At 41.3% G+C, this 13,755-nt stretch overlaps 1 protein-coding gene across 1 annotated transcript in view; it reads left to right on the top strand.

Annotated features, from left to right (window-relative positions):
• LDLRAD3 (low density lipoprotein receptor class A domain containing 3) overlaps positions 1–13,755 on the top strand; it is a 75,561-nt gene that overhangs the window by 10,803 nt on the left and 51,003 nt on the right. The window contains exons 2-3 of the mRNA XM_018082087.3: positions 8,244–8,369; positions 11,262–11,396. Of these exons, the coding sequence (XP_017937576.1) occupies positions 8,244–8,369; positions 11,262–11,396 (261 nt within the window). The remainder of the gene's footprint in view (positions 1–8,243; positions 8,370–11,261; positions 11,397–13,755) is intronic.

The following is a 13,755-nucleotide window of genomic DNA, read 5'->3' as shown; positions in this document are numbered from 1 at the left end:
GACTGGATGTGGCACTTAGTGCCATGGTCTAGTAACCATGGTGGTAGTGGATCAAGGGCTGGACTTGATGATCTTGGAAGTCCCTTCCAACCCGTCTGATTGTATGATTCTGTGATTCTCTGTGTCGTTCTGCAAGACAGCCCTGTTCCAGAGCTCTGTGAGCCAGCAAGTGGTGCATTTGCCATCTGTGCTGAGGCAGCTGAGTGACTGCAGGTAGCAGTGGCTTCCCCACTGGGAACTAAACTGAAAATACTGTAGGGTCCAAACAGCAATTAACTAACCCAAAATAACTGTAAGTGTTAACAGTTAGGGTTTATAGCAGTTCTTAGGGTGAAAGGCATCATATCCTGGTGCCATCCTGCTTGTGTTATAAAGTGTTGTAAAATCATTCCTTATTTTGTAAATTAAAGTTAAAACCTTTAACTCTTTCATGTAAAGCCATCACTGAAATGCTGCACCTTACCACACATACATAAAAAGAGTCTGTCTGATGCGGCTGTGGCATCTCTCAAACTAAACAACAGCAGAGAACTTTAAGGTGGTTCATTATCAAAGTCAGGAAAATGCTTGTGGCTCTGCAGTAATGCAGCATCTGCACACAACAGTTTCTGTCAGGAGAACTGCTCTTGTCACATGCAGGTAATCAAGTTTTGATTACTTGAATAAATCATCATCAGTTCAGTTGAGACGTGTTGCTGTGAAGCAGCTTAAAGTTATTTTGCTTGATTGCTACTTGGAGAGGTTCAAAGGCAACAATTTGAGTTCAAAGATGCTGAAGTTCTGTGCAGTTTACTCCTAGCTGTAGGTTGTCTAAAAATGTGAGCTCTTGTGTCTGATACATCCTGTCTACTCAGTCCAGGTTGCAAAATAATTGAGAAATATTTCAAAACAGAAATGTTTGTAAAGTTAAAAGAAGGGAATAGGCTTGTCCTACTGGCCACATCATGTTGAGTGCTTGTTGTGTGCTGTCTTTGCATGTTGCATGCAGTAAAAAGTACCCAGTTCACTATAACTAGGTGTGAAATACTGGGGTTGTGGACTAGCTGGTTCAACAGTAACACAGTCATAGAATCATAGAATGGTTTGGGTTGGAAGGCACCTTAAAGAGTATCTAGTTCCAACTCCCCTGACATGGGCAGGGACACCTTTCAGTAGACCAGGTTGCTCAGAGTCCCATCCAGCCTGGCCTTGAACACCTTCAGGGATGGGGCATCCGCAAATTCTGCAGACAACCTATTCCACTGCCTCACTACCCTCACAGTAAATAATTTCTTCCTTATATCCAATCTAAATCTACTCTCAGCTTAAAGCTGGTTTTTTCTTGTCCTGTCACTATATCCCCTTGTAAACAGTTCCTCTCCAGCTTTCTGGTAGGTCCCCTTCAGCTACTGAAGGGCCACAATAAGGTCACCCCAGAGCCTTCTCTTCTCCAGGTTGAACAACCCCAACTCTTTCAACCTTTCCTTATGGGAGAAGTGCTCCAGCCCTCTGATTATTCTGGTACCCCTCCTCTGTACTCACTCTAACAGGTCAATTCCCTCCTGTGCTGAGAACCCCAGACTCAGACGCAGCACTCCAGGTGGGATCTCACCAGAGTAAAGGGCAGAATCACCTCCCTCAACCTGCTGGCCACTATGCTTTTGATGCAGCCCAGGATGTGTTTGGCTTTCTGGGCTGCAAGTGCACATTGCTGGCTCATGTCCAGCCTCTCGTTCACCAGCAACCCCACGTCCTTGGCAGGACTGCTCTTGGTCCATTCATCCCCCAGGCAGTATTGATACCGGGTGTTGTCTTGACCCAGGTCAAGTGCAGCACCTTACACTTGGCCTTGTTGAACCTCATGAGGTTCCCATGGGCCCACTTCTCGAGCTTGTCCAGGTCCCTTAAATGGCACCCCGTCCCTTAGGTGTGTCAGCTGCACCACACAGCTTAGTGTCATCTGCAAACTTGCTGAGAGTGCACTCAATCTCTTTGTCTGTGTCATTGATGAAGACATTTAATAGCACTGGTCCCAGTAAGGACCCCTGCAGGACACCATTTGTCACAGTTGTCCGTTGGAGCATTGAACTGTTGACCACTACCCTCTGAATCTGACCATCTAACTAATTTCTTATCCACAGAATAATTCACCCATCAAATCTGTCTCTCTCCGGTTTAGAGAGAAGGATCCTATGGGGGACTGTGTCAAAGGCCTTACAGAAGTCCAGAGAGATGATATCCATAGCCCTTCCCTTGTCCACTGATGCAATCACTCCATCACAGAAGACCACTGGGTTGGTCAGGCAGGACTTGCCCCTGGTGAAACCATGTTGGCTGTCCCAAATCACCTCCCTGTATGCCAGCTGCCTTAGCACAGCTTCTCGGAGGATCTGTTCCATGATCTTCCCAGCACAGAGGTGAGGCTGAAGGGTCAGTAACAATTCAGTCAGAAATTTTTTTCCCTAAAGGTTCATTAACAACACTGTGTCTTGGCTTCTGTAAGAAAAAAACCTGTTCTAAATGTATAATGCTTCTGTTTAAGCATTGTGGCACTACAGTGGATCACAGCTTAAAATTTTACTGTGATATCTAAACTAATGGTTAGTATCTACTTAGAGTTACATATGACAAATTTTTTTCCAAGAAGTTGGGCCACAGCATCTGTCCTGGCTATATTCCTCAAATATATAGGCCACAACTGCAATTTACTTGTAATTGTTACTGATAATTATAGAACACATTTGATGTCTTTGCTGCTCCATCCAGGGAAAGTAAATCACCTGCCCATCGCAGAAGATCAGTTGTAACCTGTTACTCAGATTTGAAGTTGTTGTAGCCAAGAGCGTCAAAGATGCTTTTATTTAGGGGGGTATCTGTATACAATATAAAGCTATACACAGTATATGCCAAATCTGGTTTCTTTTCCCTTACTATTGTTCATCTCTGCTGAGAAATAATGTATTACACTTTTCTAAAAATAGTACTGGATCACACTTAGTACCCTAAAGATAGCAAAATGTTTTTCTGTTAGTGCCATAGAGCTGTGCCTGCAAACTGTCACATCTTCAGTGGAGTGTACTACTGGTCCTGATGGGAAGTTACTATTTTTTTAGACACTTTGAAGGAAGAGGGTTGAGAGGATCGGTTTCTGTGTAGCATAAGGAGTGACTTCACACACTCACACCTACAACTGCCAAAATAGTTTCCTTGAACTTAAAGCAACCTGGAGGAAACATTTGGCAAGCTTGTACTGTGGCCAGCAGTTCTCTGCCACCATCTTCACCATTTGCTTCCTGCTTGAATTTTAGAAGATGAGAAGAATATCTTATTGAAGAGCAATTTCTTCCCATGGGTAATGGAGTCAGAGGGGGTTTCTCAAGTGCATGGTAGTTCACTGACACTTATACTTTAAATACCATAATTTTAAATACCATGACAGTTCCCTTTTGTGAAATGTAAATACAGATTCATCTTAATCTCCCAGTCTTGGATTGCTTCTGCCATGACTAGGTAACAAATGAAGAGCGAAACTGGATGGAATTGATCCTTTCTGCCATAGGTTCAGAAACGACTCGGATGGCAGTTTTTTGGGATGTTTTTTGTACTTGCTGTATTGAATCCAGGCTGGATCTGCTATTTGTGTAGCCTTTCTTTAGACACAGTTTTGTAAGTTGCTGTGTGATTTCTTGATGTATTTCAAATATGTTCATCAGCCCTTACTCCTGCCCCTCCAGTGTGTGGTCTCTTAGTTTCTTAGTTTCTGGAAACCTGGGTTCAGGAGGGCTTACCAGTTCCTTTAAAAACAACCAAATTCTCCCTTCCCTTTGCTTTAGCTGGTTATAATACTGTAAGGTCAGATGATCCACGTGTGCCTGTGTCCTTTTTCACTTCTCTTCTGTCATTTCCTGATATCCCAGTAATTTTTATTATCCTGAGCCCATTTCAACCAAGCGTAACAGAGAAGAACACAGATTGCAGAGGTAATGCTGTCCTTGAAAGTTTCTCAAGGCTGACATCACTGAAGGAGCTGAATAGATGGCTGCTTTTGGGTAAACGTAAATCTTACCACATGCAGATTTGCCTGAAAACTTGAAACTTGTGCGGTAGGAGACACAGTGATGATCAAAGGAGAAGAAAACTCTTTTTGTAACAGTCATGCAATGGGAGGAGGAATTGCAGAGGAATGCTGGAATAGTGCAGCAGATGCCTTGAATGTCCTATAGGCAGTCATGGTCCTGGTATATCTATATCTGTTACCTATGAGGTGCTGAAGACCTGAAGAAGATGGATAGCCCCTTCATGTTCAGGGTATCTCCAGAGATCACTGCAGAATGGAAAGGTACGTTTCTGCTCTGGAAGAAACGATTGTGCTTTCCATAGGAACCTTATGAGCAATAACCAAACAGTGCTTGAAAACCTCAGGAAAACTCTATCAGAGAACAAAAAGAATGTAAAATTGAAAATCAGGAATTCCTCAGTGGAGTTCTCCAGAGTCAAAGGATGTGACTTGGACTAAGCTGTTACTGTTTTCTCATTTTTCCTGCATTTATGGGCAGCATATGAGAAATGCATTTTGTGTGTGGAATTGGAACTTGGAAAACTAAGTTCTGTTTGGGAGCAAGACTTGTGTGTAGTAAATGGCTAGCTGTGTGACTAGTCACTATGGTGTTTGAAATGCTCTTTTATATTTGCAGGGTCTCCTAGGTAAGTATAGGTTTGAATTTGGATTGGATTGTGTATATATGAGGCCTATTGCAAATAGGAAGAATTGCATTTGGGTTTTGTTTGTTATTTTTTCCTTCCCTTGTTAAAAAACAATAAGATCAGTGGACTATATAAAAAGGAAACAGACATGAGTTGAAGGTGTTTAGTTTCTTGTTTGTTTTTGGTCTCTGGTTACTAGTATGTGTTCTTTTGTTAAACAGTTATTTGAAAACAGAATTCGCTTCTTCTCTGGCTGCTCACTCAGGAGGAGGAGATAGGAAAAGGTCTGGGGAGAAAATATGGAACTAAAAATTATATAGCTATCTAAGTAATACTTACATTAAATAATTGTCCTGAATGGATTCTCCCTCTTGATGGGGTATCAGTATGCTTTGGACAGAAGAAAGAGTTCATTTTCCAGAAACTTGACTTTGTTCCGGATCATTCCAGCATCTTTTTCTTCCAGGTGTGGTCAAACATTAAATATTGCTTATGGCTTTACTGTGGTAGGTCAGTGTAATGCACAAGATGTGCTTTGGGCCTTCTCACCTTTCAGGGCCAGGATAGCTGAGAGTGTGAAATGGAGCTCTTGCAGCATTCACCGCCTCTAGCTCTGATCAGGAAAGTGCAGGCACATGACTTCTGCTCTTCCAGAGCCAGAGGCTCAGATTTTGACAATTCACAGTCTGAAGTCTGCCAGGAGGAGTAAGGCTGCAAGAGTAAGAGATGGTCCATGTTAGAAATTTTAGAAGTAAATAATTTTGAAGCCTTAATTTGGCAGGGTTTTCAGAGTGGATAAAGGATAGCCTCTGAATTCAGACCTCAAATGACTGAAGTAAGCCTGCTTGAAGAAGTGGGATCCAGTAAATGTTAACAGAGGCAGAAGCACAGTCACTTTCCACTTTCTTAGTTCTTCTTCCTCTTGAAACTCTTGGAACTTCTCCCTTTTCTCCCTTCCTGGAATTGTTCTGGCTCAAAATACACCTATAAAATAAGATGATGTCCAGAAGCAGTCATTGGGTCTGGGAAATGTAAATTCACTATATGGTTTCAAAAAGATGTTAGCTTTTATAGAAAGAAAAACAACAGCAAATGAAAAAAAAAACAACACATGAAGCATTGGGCAACTCTTCACATACATGCTACTACCACACGCTCCCAGCAGCAGTCTGGCTTCTTAGTGTGTTAGTACAGACTGCTTGCTCTGATAACACTGAATCTGTTGCTGAGGTTGTTTTGCTGCTTTTTGTTTAAAGACTGGGAGTATGATGATACCTCAGTCCTTGTGGTTACTGAATTATTTAGCTAAGACCAGTCTACCTCAGAACTCTTGACACAGAAGTTGCTCTTTGAAGTTGTGTGGAGAATTGCCGGGGCTCAGATGTCTTGGCTGAGGGATTTCTGTTGCTAGTAGTGTGAAGCACAGCAGCTACTTCAGGGTAATTTATCACCTGTTTTCCTACAAAGTAATGGCTCACTTTCTTTTCCCCATGTGGACCTTGGATACTCTTCAGAAAAAGTGCTAGTTGAATATGTGAAATTCAGTGATACATCCTATTTTACACTTCATAATTCTAACTAAAAACTACTGGTATAATAACAAAAAACATATAAGAGAGGAACTGCAGGAACTTGCTTTTGGTGGACACTAAATCAAGTGAGAATTACTGTAGTTGTGGTTTAAAACAGTTTATATGCACTCTGTTGAGTGATGGAAGAAGGCTTTACTACAGCTGCACTTAGTGTTTAACCTTGGAAGAGAGGATTCCTTACAAAGTAATGCTAAAACTGTTTATCCCTATTGGATACACTTCCTTTCTTAATGTACTCTGGTTGCCTCTGACCTTGTCCTGGCCTTATAAAACTGCACAGATTGGTGTGTTGATGTGCCAAAGAGCCACATAAAATACTTGCATGTTGCTGTTATCCCCAGATATGTCACATTTCAAAACCTGTGAGTTGTAAACACATCTTGTAGATTTGAGGAAGGAGTAGGAAACATTTACTCAAAGGCCTGCGAGCTATGGATCTGGCTTCTTTTCTGGTGTTCTGTCATCATTGGTCTGTGCATGGTGTTACCACGTGACACCATACGCACCTTCCCGCAGTTACCAGCATACTCTTTCTTCAGAGACTGCCTTTGCTTTAGAGTGTACTTTCTGAACAGTTCAATGTCTTGTGATGTGGTCCATTGTGTCATGGGATAATTTGAAAAAGAAATAGGGAGAAAAAAATGTAACCACATCTCTTGTTGTAAAATTGTTTTTTTTTGCTTTAGGAGTTGTTTTCTTCTAGGCTGATGGTACCACAAGACTTAGCTGGTGCTTGCCCTGAGCATCATGGTGGAAGCATCTGCATCACTGTAGCTAAGGGCAGTGTTCTCTTCTTGCTGTAAAGAGTTGCTGTGCAGTGAAGTAAAAAATGCGTAGTACTTGAGACCATAATGAGATTCATTTGTTAAACACATTTTGATGCTATTGTTAGTATTTAGTGTTTCATGAACAGCTGTGCTGGTCCTGTGAAATAGATGTAGTTTCTGTCCCCAAGAACTGCAGCAAGAGATGTGTTTTTTGTATATCTCATGTTCCCTTTGCACTCAGTTTTATATAAATTATACTGAATAAAGGCAGTATTAATTATAGCATTGTCTTTTTTGAGTTTGGCTTTTTCAGCCTGAAAAATACTTCTATGAGCGTCTCTTGTCTTTCTTATTCTCACAAAGACACTAATTCGCTTGATATCTCTGTATTCTTCATTTTCTTCTTCAGATATTTCCTTACTCTTTCTATAACTGTCATTGTCCAAATTTGCCTACAGATCCCAAATTCTTAGAAGTTTCTGCAGTGTTCATTATCTCTGTCTTCCTTGGGCACTTCAGTGCTTGGCTTCTCTGAGCAAGCAAGAGAAGCTTGATGGTGTACAAGATCTAGACTTCTGGTGCTGTTTAGTGGTTGTGGACTAGCATGACATAGAGCTATAGGTTGTGGTGGGGGGTTATGACTAGTCCAGATAGACCTTTGCCTCTGAGGGTTGTTGTCTTCTACCTGAGGATTGGCTTACCTCTCTGTCTCCTGGACTTATGCCTGGGCCAGTGACATTTACCACAGACGTTCATGCAAAGAGGTCAAGTTGGTCTTGTTTTCTGGGAAGTGCGACCCTCTGTGTTAACAGTTTTACTCCAGTGTAGAATGTTGGTTAAATTCATGTGGGTCTTTAGGGGACTGTTAGGAGTACCTGCTTGGCAAATTTAGAAATTGGTACTCCAAAGCATTGAGCAATTTAAATTTGTTTTGAGAGGCCATTTGACTGGCCATTTAAGTTTGAATGTTTCAATCATTCTGGAAATTACACAAATTGGAAAAAATTCAGCCCAAGCAGGTGAAATCTCACAAATATACTTAAAGTACTTGAAAGCAGGCCGTAGGGAACTTGGAAGGCACCTAACGTGTACCAGCAGTGCTGCATAGAGCACTCTAAACTGTACTGCTACAAAAGCATCTCTGACCTTTGTAAATTGTTACCCTCACCTCTGCCCACTTCTGTCTCTTATCTTCTCCCAGCAAAAGCCAAATCCAAATGTGGCGCCACATTCTTCCCCTGTGCCAGTGGGATCCACTGCATCATTGGCCGCTTCCGCTGCAACGGCTTCGAGGACTGTCCTGACGGCAGCGATGAGGAGAACTGCAGTAAGTGTGGGTCTGTGTGTGAGTGAGGGCACTGCTGCTTCTTTCGACTAATTAACACCACTTAGAATTCGGTAGCCTTTAGTTTCTGAGTCAAATATTCTCCCTGTCGTTTACAACCCACATAATTCTTGTATTTTCACTTTATATCAGGCCGTTTTTGGTTTTTTTTTTTTTAAGGTCCAGCTCACTCTTGCTTTGCATACAATGCCTGTATGATACTTCAAGCCTCTTTGTGACTTTGAAATGAATTTGTGACTTTTGAATGAGTTTTAAGCTTCATGTTTGCTTTGAACATGTTCCCTGTACTCAAATGTAACTCAAATTGGGCAAACATTAAGTATCACTTTGAATTGTTCCATTTTTATTTGCCTGTTTCTTGTCACTGAAGAATATGATGTATTTGTTAATCAGTACGTTTAGGTGTCTCTGTTTATACATGTTCTCAAACAACAAAAAAGCAAATAATGGCATATTTTGAGAAACAGGTTCTTGAAAGAAGGAGGTTTTTGGAGGTAGGCATACCTGCCAATGTGCTAACTTCACAGAATATTCTGAGTTGAAAGGGACTCACAAAGATCATCAAGTCCAGCTCTTATGTGAATGGCCCATATGGGGATTGAACCCACAACCTTGGTGTTATTAACACCATGCTCCAACCAGCTAAGCTAATCTCAGACTGAGCTGCTGTTCAGCAACTTGCAGGGAAGTTGCAGCACAGAGTTCATCTGAAGTACTGCTTGACTTGGGCTAAACTCTGTGCATGTGGCTGTGTAGATCCTTTTGTGTCTGTAAGTCTAGCAGGGATATATCACAGCAGTAAGGAAAAGTTATGTTCAAGCCAGCAGCTCTGTTGTTATTATCAAGAGCTGGTAAAAGCATGGGTCTCTAGGTAAAAGCTTGCAGGAAAATACTTGCTCGCTATCTTGTTGGAGCTTGCTGAGTATTTCTTTTTAATAACCTTTAAAGGTCAGGAGGAGGACAACAGACACCAGCTTTCAAAGATAACAAAAGGGGCGATCTTTACAGTAATCTATCACTGTTTGCTTCTTGCCTTTCTTGTTCATGTGCTTTCCCCCACAGCATGAATATCTCTTAAGGTGCCATCTGTTGTTGGCTTAGAGAGTCTGGTTTGAGCCCTGGGAAGACTGTGGCAGTGATATAGCACTTCTGCAGAGCAAGTGAAGCTAGAGGAAGATTGAAGGCTCAGGAAATTCCTCTGGGTTATGCTTAAACAAATGGACTAGAAAAAAGTTTTGACAAAAGTGCTTTGAGTACCCTTGAGGTGGTGGACTGACAAGCAGCAGGTCTCAGCTGGAGGTGCACAAGCTCCTGAAGTTTGTTATGAATGAAACAATCTCCCGTGAGCTTGTAGTGTGTAGCTCCAACGCTGCCGATCTCCCCGTTTCTTATGCCATTTAAGCACACTCTTGGTATTTTCTAGCATGTCTAAATGTCAGTCACTGCTTATGAAGAGGAACAACAATGTAGGCCCTAAGGTGACCTCGAAAATCAATGGGGTGCAAGTGTGCAGCAGTTTTAAAGCAAAGGAGCTTTAGCACATTCACGATAAACATACTTTTGGGAAGCTGGAGAAATTGGGAGTGTTTGTTACATATACTGCAGGTTATATGTAGAGAAGACTTTAAAGTTTTATATTTTTTTAAAGACTCTTTAAATCCAGCTCTTACTTTAAAGAATAAAAAATAGGAAACCGGTTAGTATTTGGAAACTGAAATACCCTTTGTTATTGTGGCAGAGAAGCAGTTTGAAGCAGACAGGGTGTCTAAACAGCTTTTTTAAGGTTTTCAATTGGAAAGTTGCATTCAGTTTGTCACCTCATTACCAAAAACTGTTGGGAGTCAGAGAAGAGTGCCAACAATGATTAAGGGAGAGAGGTTGGTTTATGAATAGATATTAAAAATGGCTAAGTTATGCATATCTTGACTAAGCAATGACTGTGCTGGAGATTAAGGCTATATATGATTTATATGAAGGGTGCAAACGCTGTTCAAGGAGGGAACGTGTAGTTATATGTGCTGGGCTATAGCTAAGAGTAGAGGGTTGAAATGAGAAAAGAGAAATATGTATCAAGAAAACCTCCTTGACAGTGAGATGCATTGAAGCTGTGATGTAATCTGCTAGAAGTGTTGAAAACTGCACTGCTTGAAGCTTTAGATGAAAATAGGTGTAGCATCTTAGAGCATCTTACTGCTTGGGTTTGGCATGGGTGAGAAGACTGCTCTACCTAAATGAGTCTGCTTAAATACTATTCTGATTTTGCTCTCTGTGCAACAGTGGGTCTTATGTGAAAGGATTTTCTGGGTGCTACTGTAATGTGCATATTACCCTTAAAAAGGAGTTGAAATTCAAACAAGGAGAAGTTGAGAGATCTCAGCAGTGCCATTGTATCAATTCAAAATAGCGAGGAGAATGGGGAAGGAGGAAAAAAACAGAAGCAAGGTAAATAAACCACTGCCTGGCAGTTCTCAGCCAGGATCATTGTCTGATAATAAGAAAATTAAACTAAACTGAGTTTGTTGAAGAAGGAATCAACAGGAGGTGTTTATGGTAGGCAGTTCAAGTCCATATGTCTTCAGTGTGAGCAAATGTGGAAGAGTGATCATGATCGGGGCTCTCATGAAAATGAACAGAAGGCTTATCACAACTGTGGTTGGAGTAAATCTCTGCTAATTGTAATGAATCTTGCACGAATTAGAAGTTTCAGCTTTCCCTGTTTAGAGGGAAGGTTGTTTGATTGCCAAGTTACTCTCACATATTCAGCAGATTGACCAACTGTTGAGTTGTGACCTGTTGTCATTGATTGCTTGTGGGCTATTTAACTGCCTGGGTAAGAGAATTTCTAATGAAAGATCTCACTTTCTCTTTTTGCAGCAGCAAATCCCTTGCTTTGCTCTACTGCCCGATTCCACTGTAAAAATGGTCTTTGCATTGATAAAAGCTTCGTGTGTGACAGTCAAAATAACTGCCAAGACAACAGTGATGAAGAAAGCTGCGAAAGCCCTCAAGGTAGGCACAGAGTTTTTATTCTATTCTGCAATGGTATTCCAACTCAAATTAATGCGGAACAGGCTCAGCAGAAAATACGATTCTGTTGGCTTGCTCTGAGTTGGCTGGAGCTGCGGTTTCCTCATTCTGCAAATAATGAAGTGTGTAGAGTGTGTGTGTGTGTGCATGCATACATTTCATTTCCAGTGCTCAGAAGACTGGTATCTTTTTCAGATTAGTAAAAACACATTTTTGCAGGAAGTGCTTGTAATCTGTGATCCAGTGCTCACTGAAGTTGCTGGGAATCCATTTAGTAACTTCTGCGGGATGGATTGGACCCAGGAGGATTGATAGTAAAAGTACAGTTGAAAGTGAATCTGTCTATTTACCAGATGAGTAAATCTTGTGTAGTCTTAAAACTTTAGATCCTCACTGCTCAGTTACTTTTTGGAAGGCATGTTTCACTGCAGGACAAGTCTACAGTGAAAGCATTTATTCCTACCCTTCCTTGTTTCTGTATTTAGAGTAAAGGATGAAGGCGGAAGAAAATTTTTGCTTGAAACTTGTTTTGTATTGAATCTTGTGAGAATCTCAAAACACAGTCTTTGATTTATTTTTTTTTCTTTTTTGACCTATGCTAAAGTCTATATCTAGTGCTGGATATCATCAGGGGAGGTGTGATATGCTTCTGCCTAAAGAAAGCAGAGCATGTGAAGAGGAGATAGAGCAGGGTATGAAGGAAGAAGTAATGAGAGAAATTGAAAGAGAATGACTTTAATATATAGCTGCACTGATCATTTAGTCTTTTGTGGAAAAGAAAACAATCCTGAGCTTAACATGGTGATAAATATTCTTGACAACTCACAGAGGAAGAGGGAAGACATGCAACAGCAATGCCAACAAAACAAGGTTTATAGCAATGGTGTGTGACAATCTTTTCTGTGTCATTCCTCCGCCTAACCTGTGAGCTCTTTCCTGTGGCTCCACATGGAAGGGCTGAAGGGGTCATCCTGGTAAGGCATCTGTGTGCTGAGCTACATCACAGCCTGGGAACTGGCCTTGGATCAGAGCCTCAGAGAGGGGGTCTGGCCTGCCCCTACTCTCTGTCTGTAGGGAGGAGGAAAGGGCTGATGAGGGACTAGCACGTGCCGAGGGACAAATTGTTCTTCACTACAGGTCTAAGGCAGCATAATAAGATTAATGTGGGTGGTAAGATTTTTGTGTTGGGTTTCTTTTTCTTTCTTTCTTTTTTAGCTTCTGAAGCTTAAAGCAGCAGTGCTGTTTTCCAAGATTGGGATGACTGCTTCCTTTGCAGATTAATTGGCTGGATTGTCTCCAGGTTATTTGTTGTCATGACAATCTGCTTTTGAAAGTGACTGTGAGGCACAGGAGAAGAAGAGAGCTGTATTTCATGAAGTACTTACTCTTGTCTCTATATTTGGTCCTCCTGGAAATGTCAGAATAGAAAGAGGGTTAAGCAGAGTAATTCTGATTATATATGAAAGAGACCCAAACAAGGAAGAAAGAACTCTTTCTTATTAAGACAAGAGCATCCATGGATTGGGGGCTCTTTTATTTAAAGAAAAAAAGAAGTCTGAGTATGAGGTTGGGAATGAGGAGTTCCCAAAGTGTAATGCTGGTTGTGGGATGTGATTGGTTTTGCCCTTTGGCATCTCAGAGCCTCCCTGAATTGCAGTTTCACCATCTGGAAGTGGATGATGCTTGCATACCTGTCTTTCAAAGCAATGATTAAACAGTGTTCAACTGTTCAACTTCCCATCCCAATTTAAATGACAGTTCCTTCTGGAGTTTTCAGCTATGGGTATGTCTGTCCTGGCTTCCAAACACACCAACTACTTTGTGTTAATTGGGAGTTAGAGGCTACTGTGGACAGTCTTTAATTTCTCACAATTCTTTCTAGAGCAGATCTAATTACTGTAATTACAGTGTTAACATAGTACCCAAGAATCCTGGTCATTAAGTAGAACTCAAGTGCTCTGGGTACTTGGGGACAGAGCAAAGCAAATCTATAATGTGTTATAAAATGAAGATAGAGGGTTTTCTTCCCACTGGCTATGTTATCACGTCAAATGTGGTAGCTTTAGTTCAGTGTAATTGAGTGTAGTCTGACATGTGAGACTGCCCTTGTGTGCTATTTTTCTATCTATAAATGTGTTGATTTAGAAGTCACTAAGCTTCTGAACCACTGTATGATACTGTCATTATCACCATTTAACAGATGGGGAAAAGAGGGCATAGATCAGCTAAACAAAATGCTCCCGGAGTGCCATCCTGGCTGGTAGGAGCAGAGCTTCATCCATGCTTGTCTGCTTCAGGGGCACGTCATTAAACTTAATCAATGTTTGCAAACTGGTTTGAG

The sequence above is a fragment of the Manacus vitellinus genome, unplaced genomic scaffold, assembly GCF_001715985.3.
Source record: "Manacus vitellinus isolate BGI_N305 unplaced genomic scaffold, ASM171598v3 scaffold_59_pilon, whole genome shotgun sequence".
In the NCBI taxonomy this organism is placed as follows: Eukaryota; Metazoa; Chordata; class Aves; order Passeriformes; family Pipridae; genus Manacus; species Manacus vitellinus.
The sequence above is the reverse complement of the archived record's forward strand: the minus strand, read 5'-3'. Positions and strand labels throughout refer to the sequence as shown.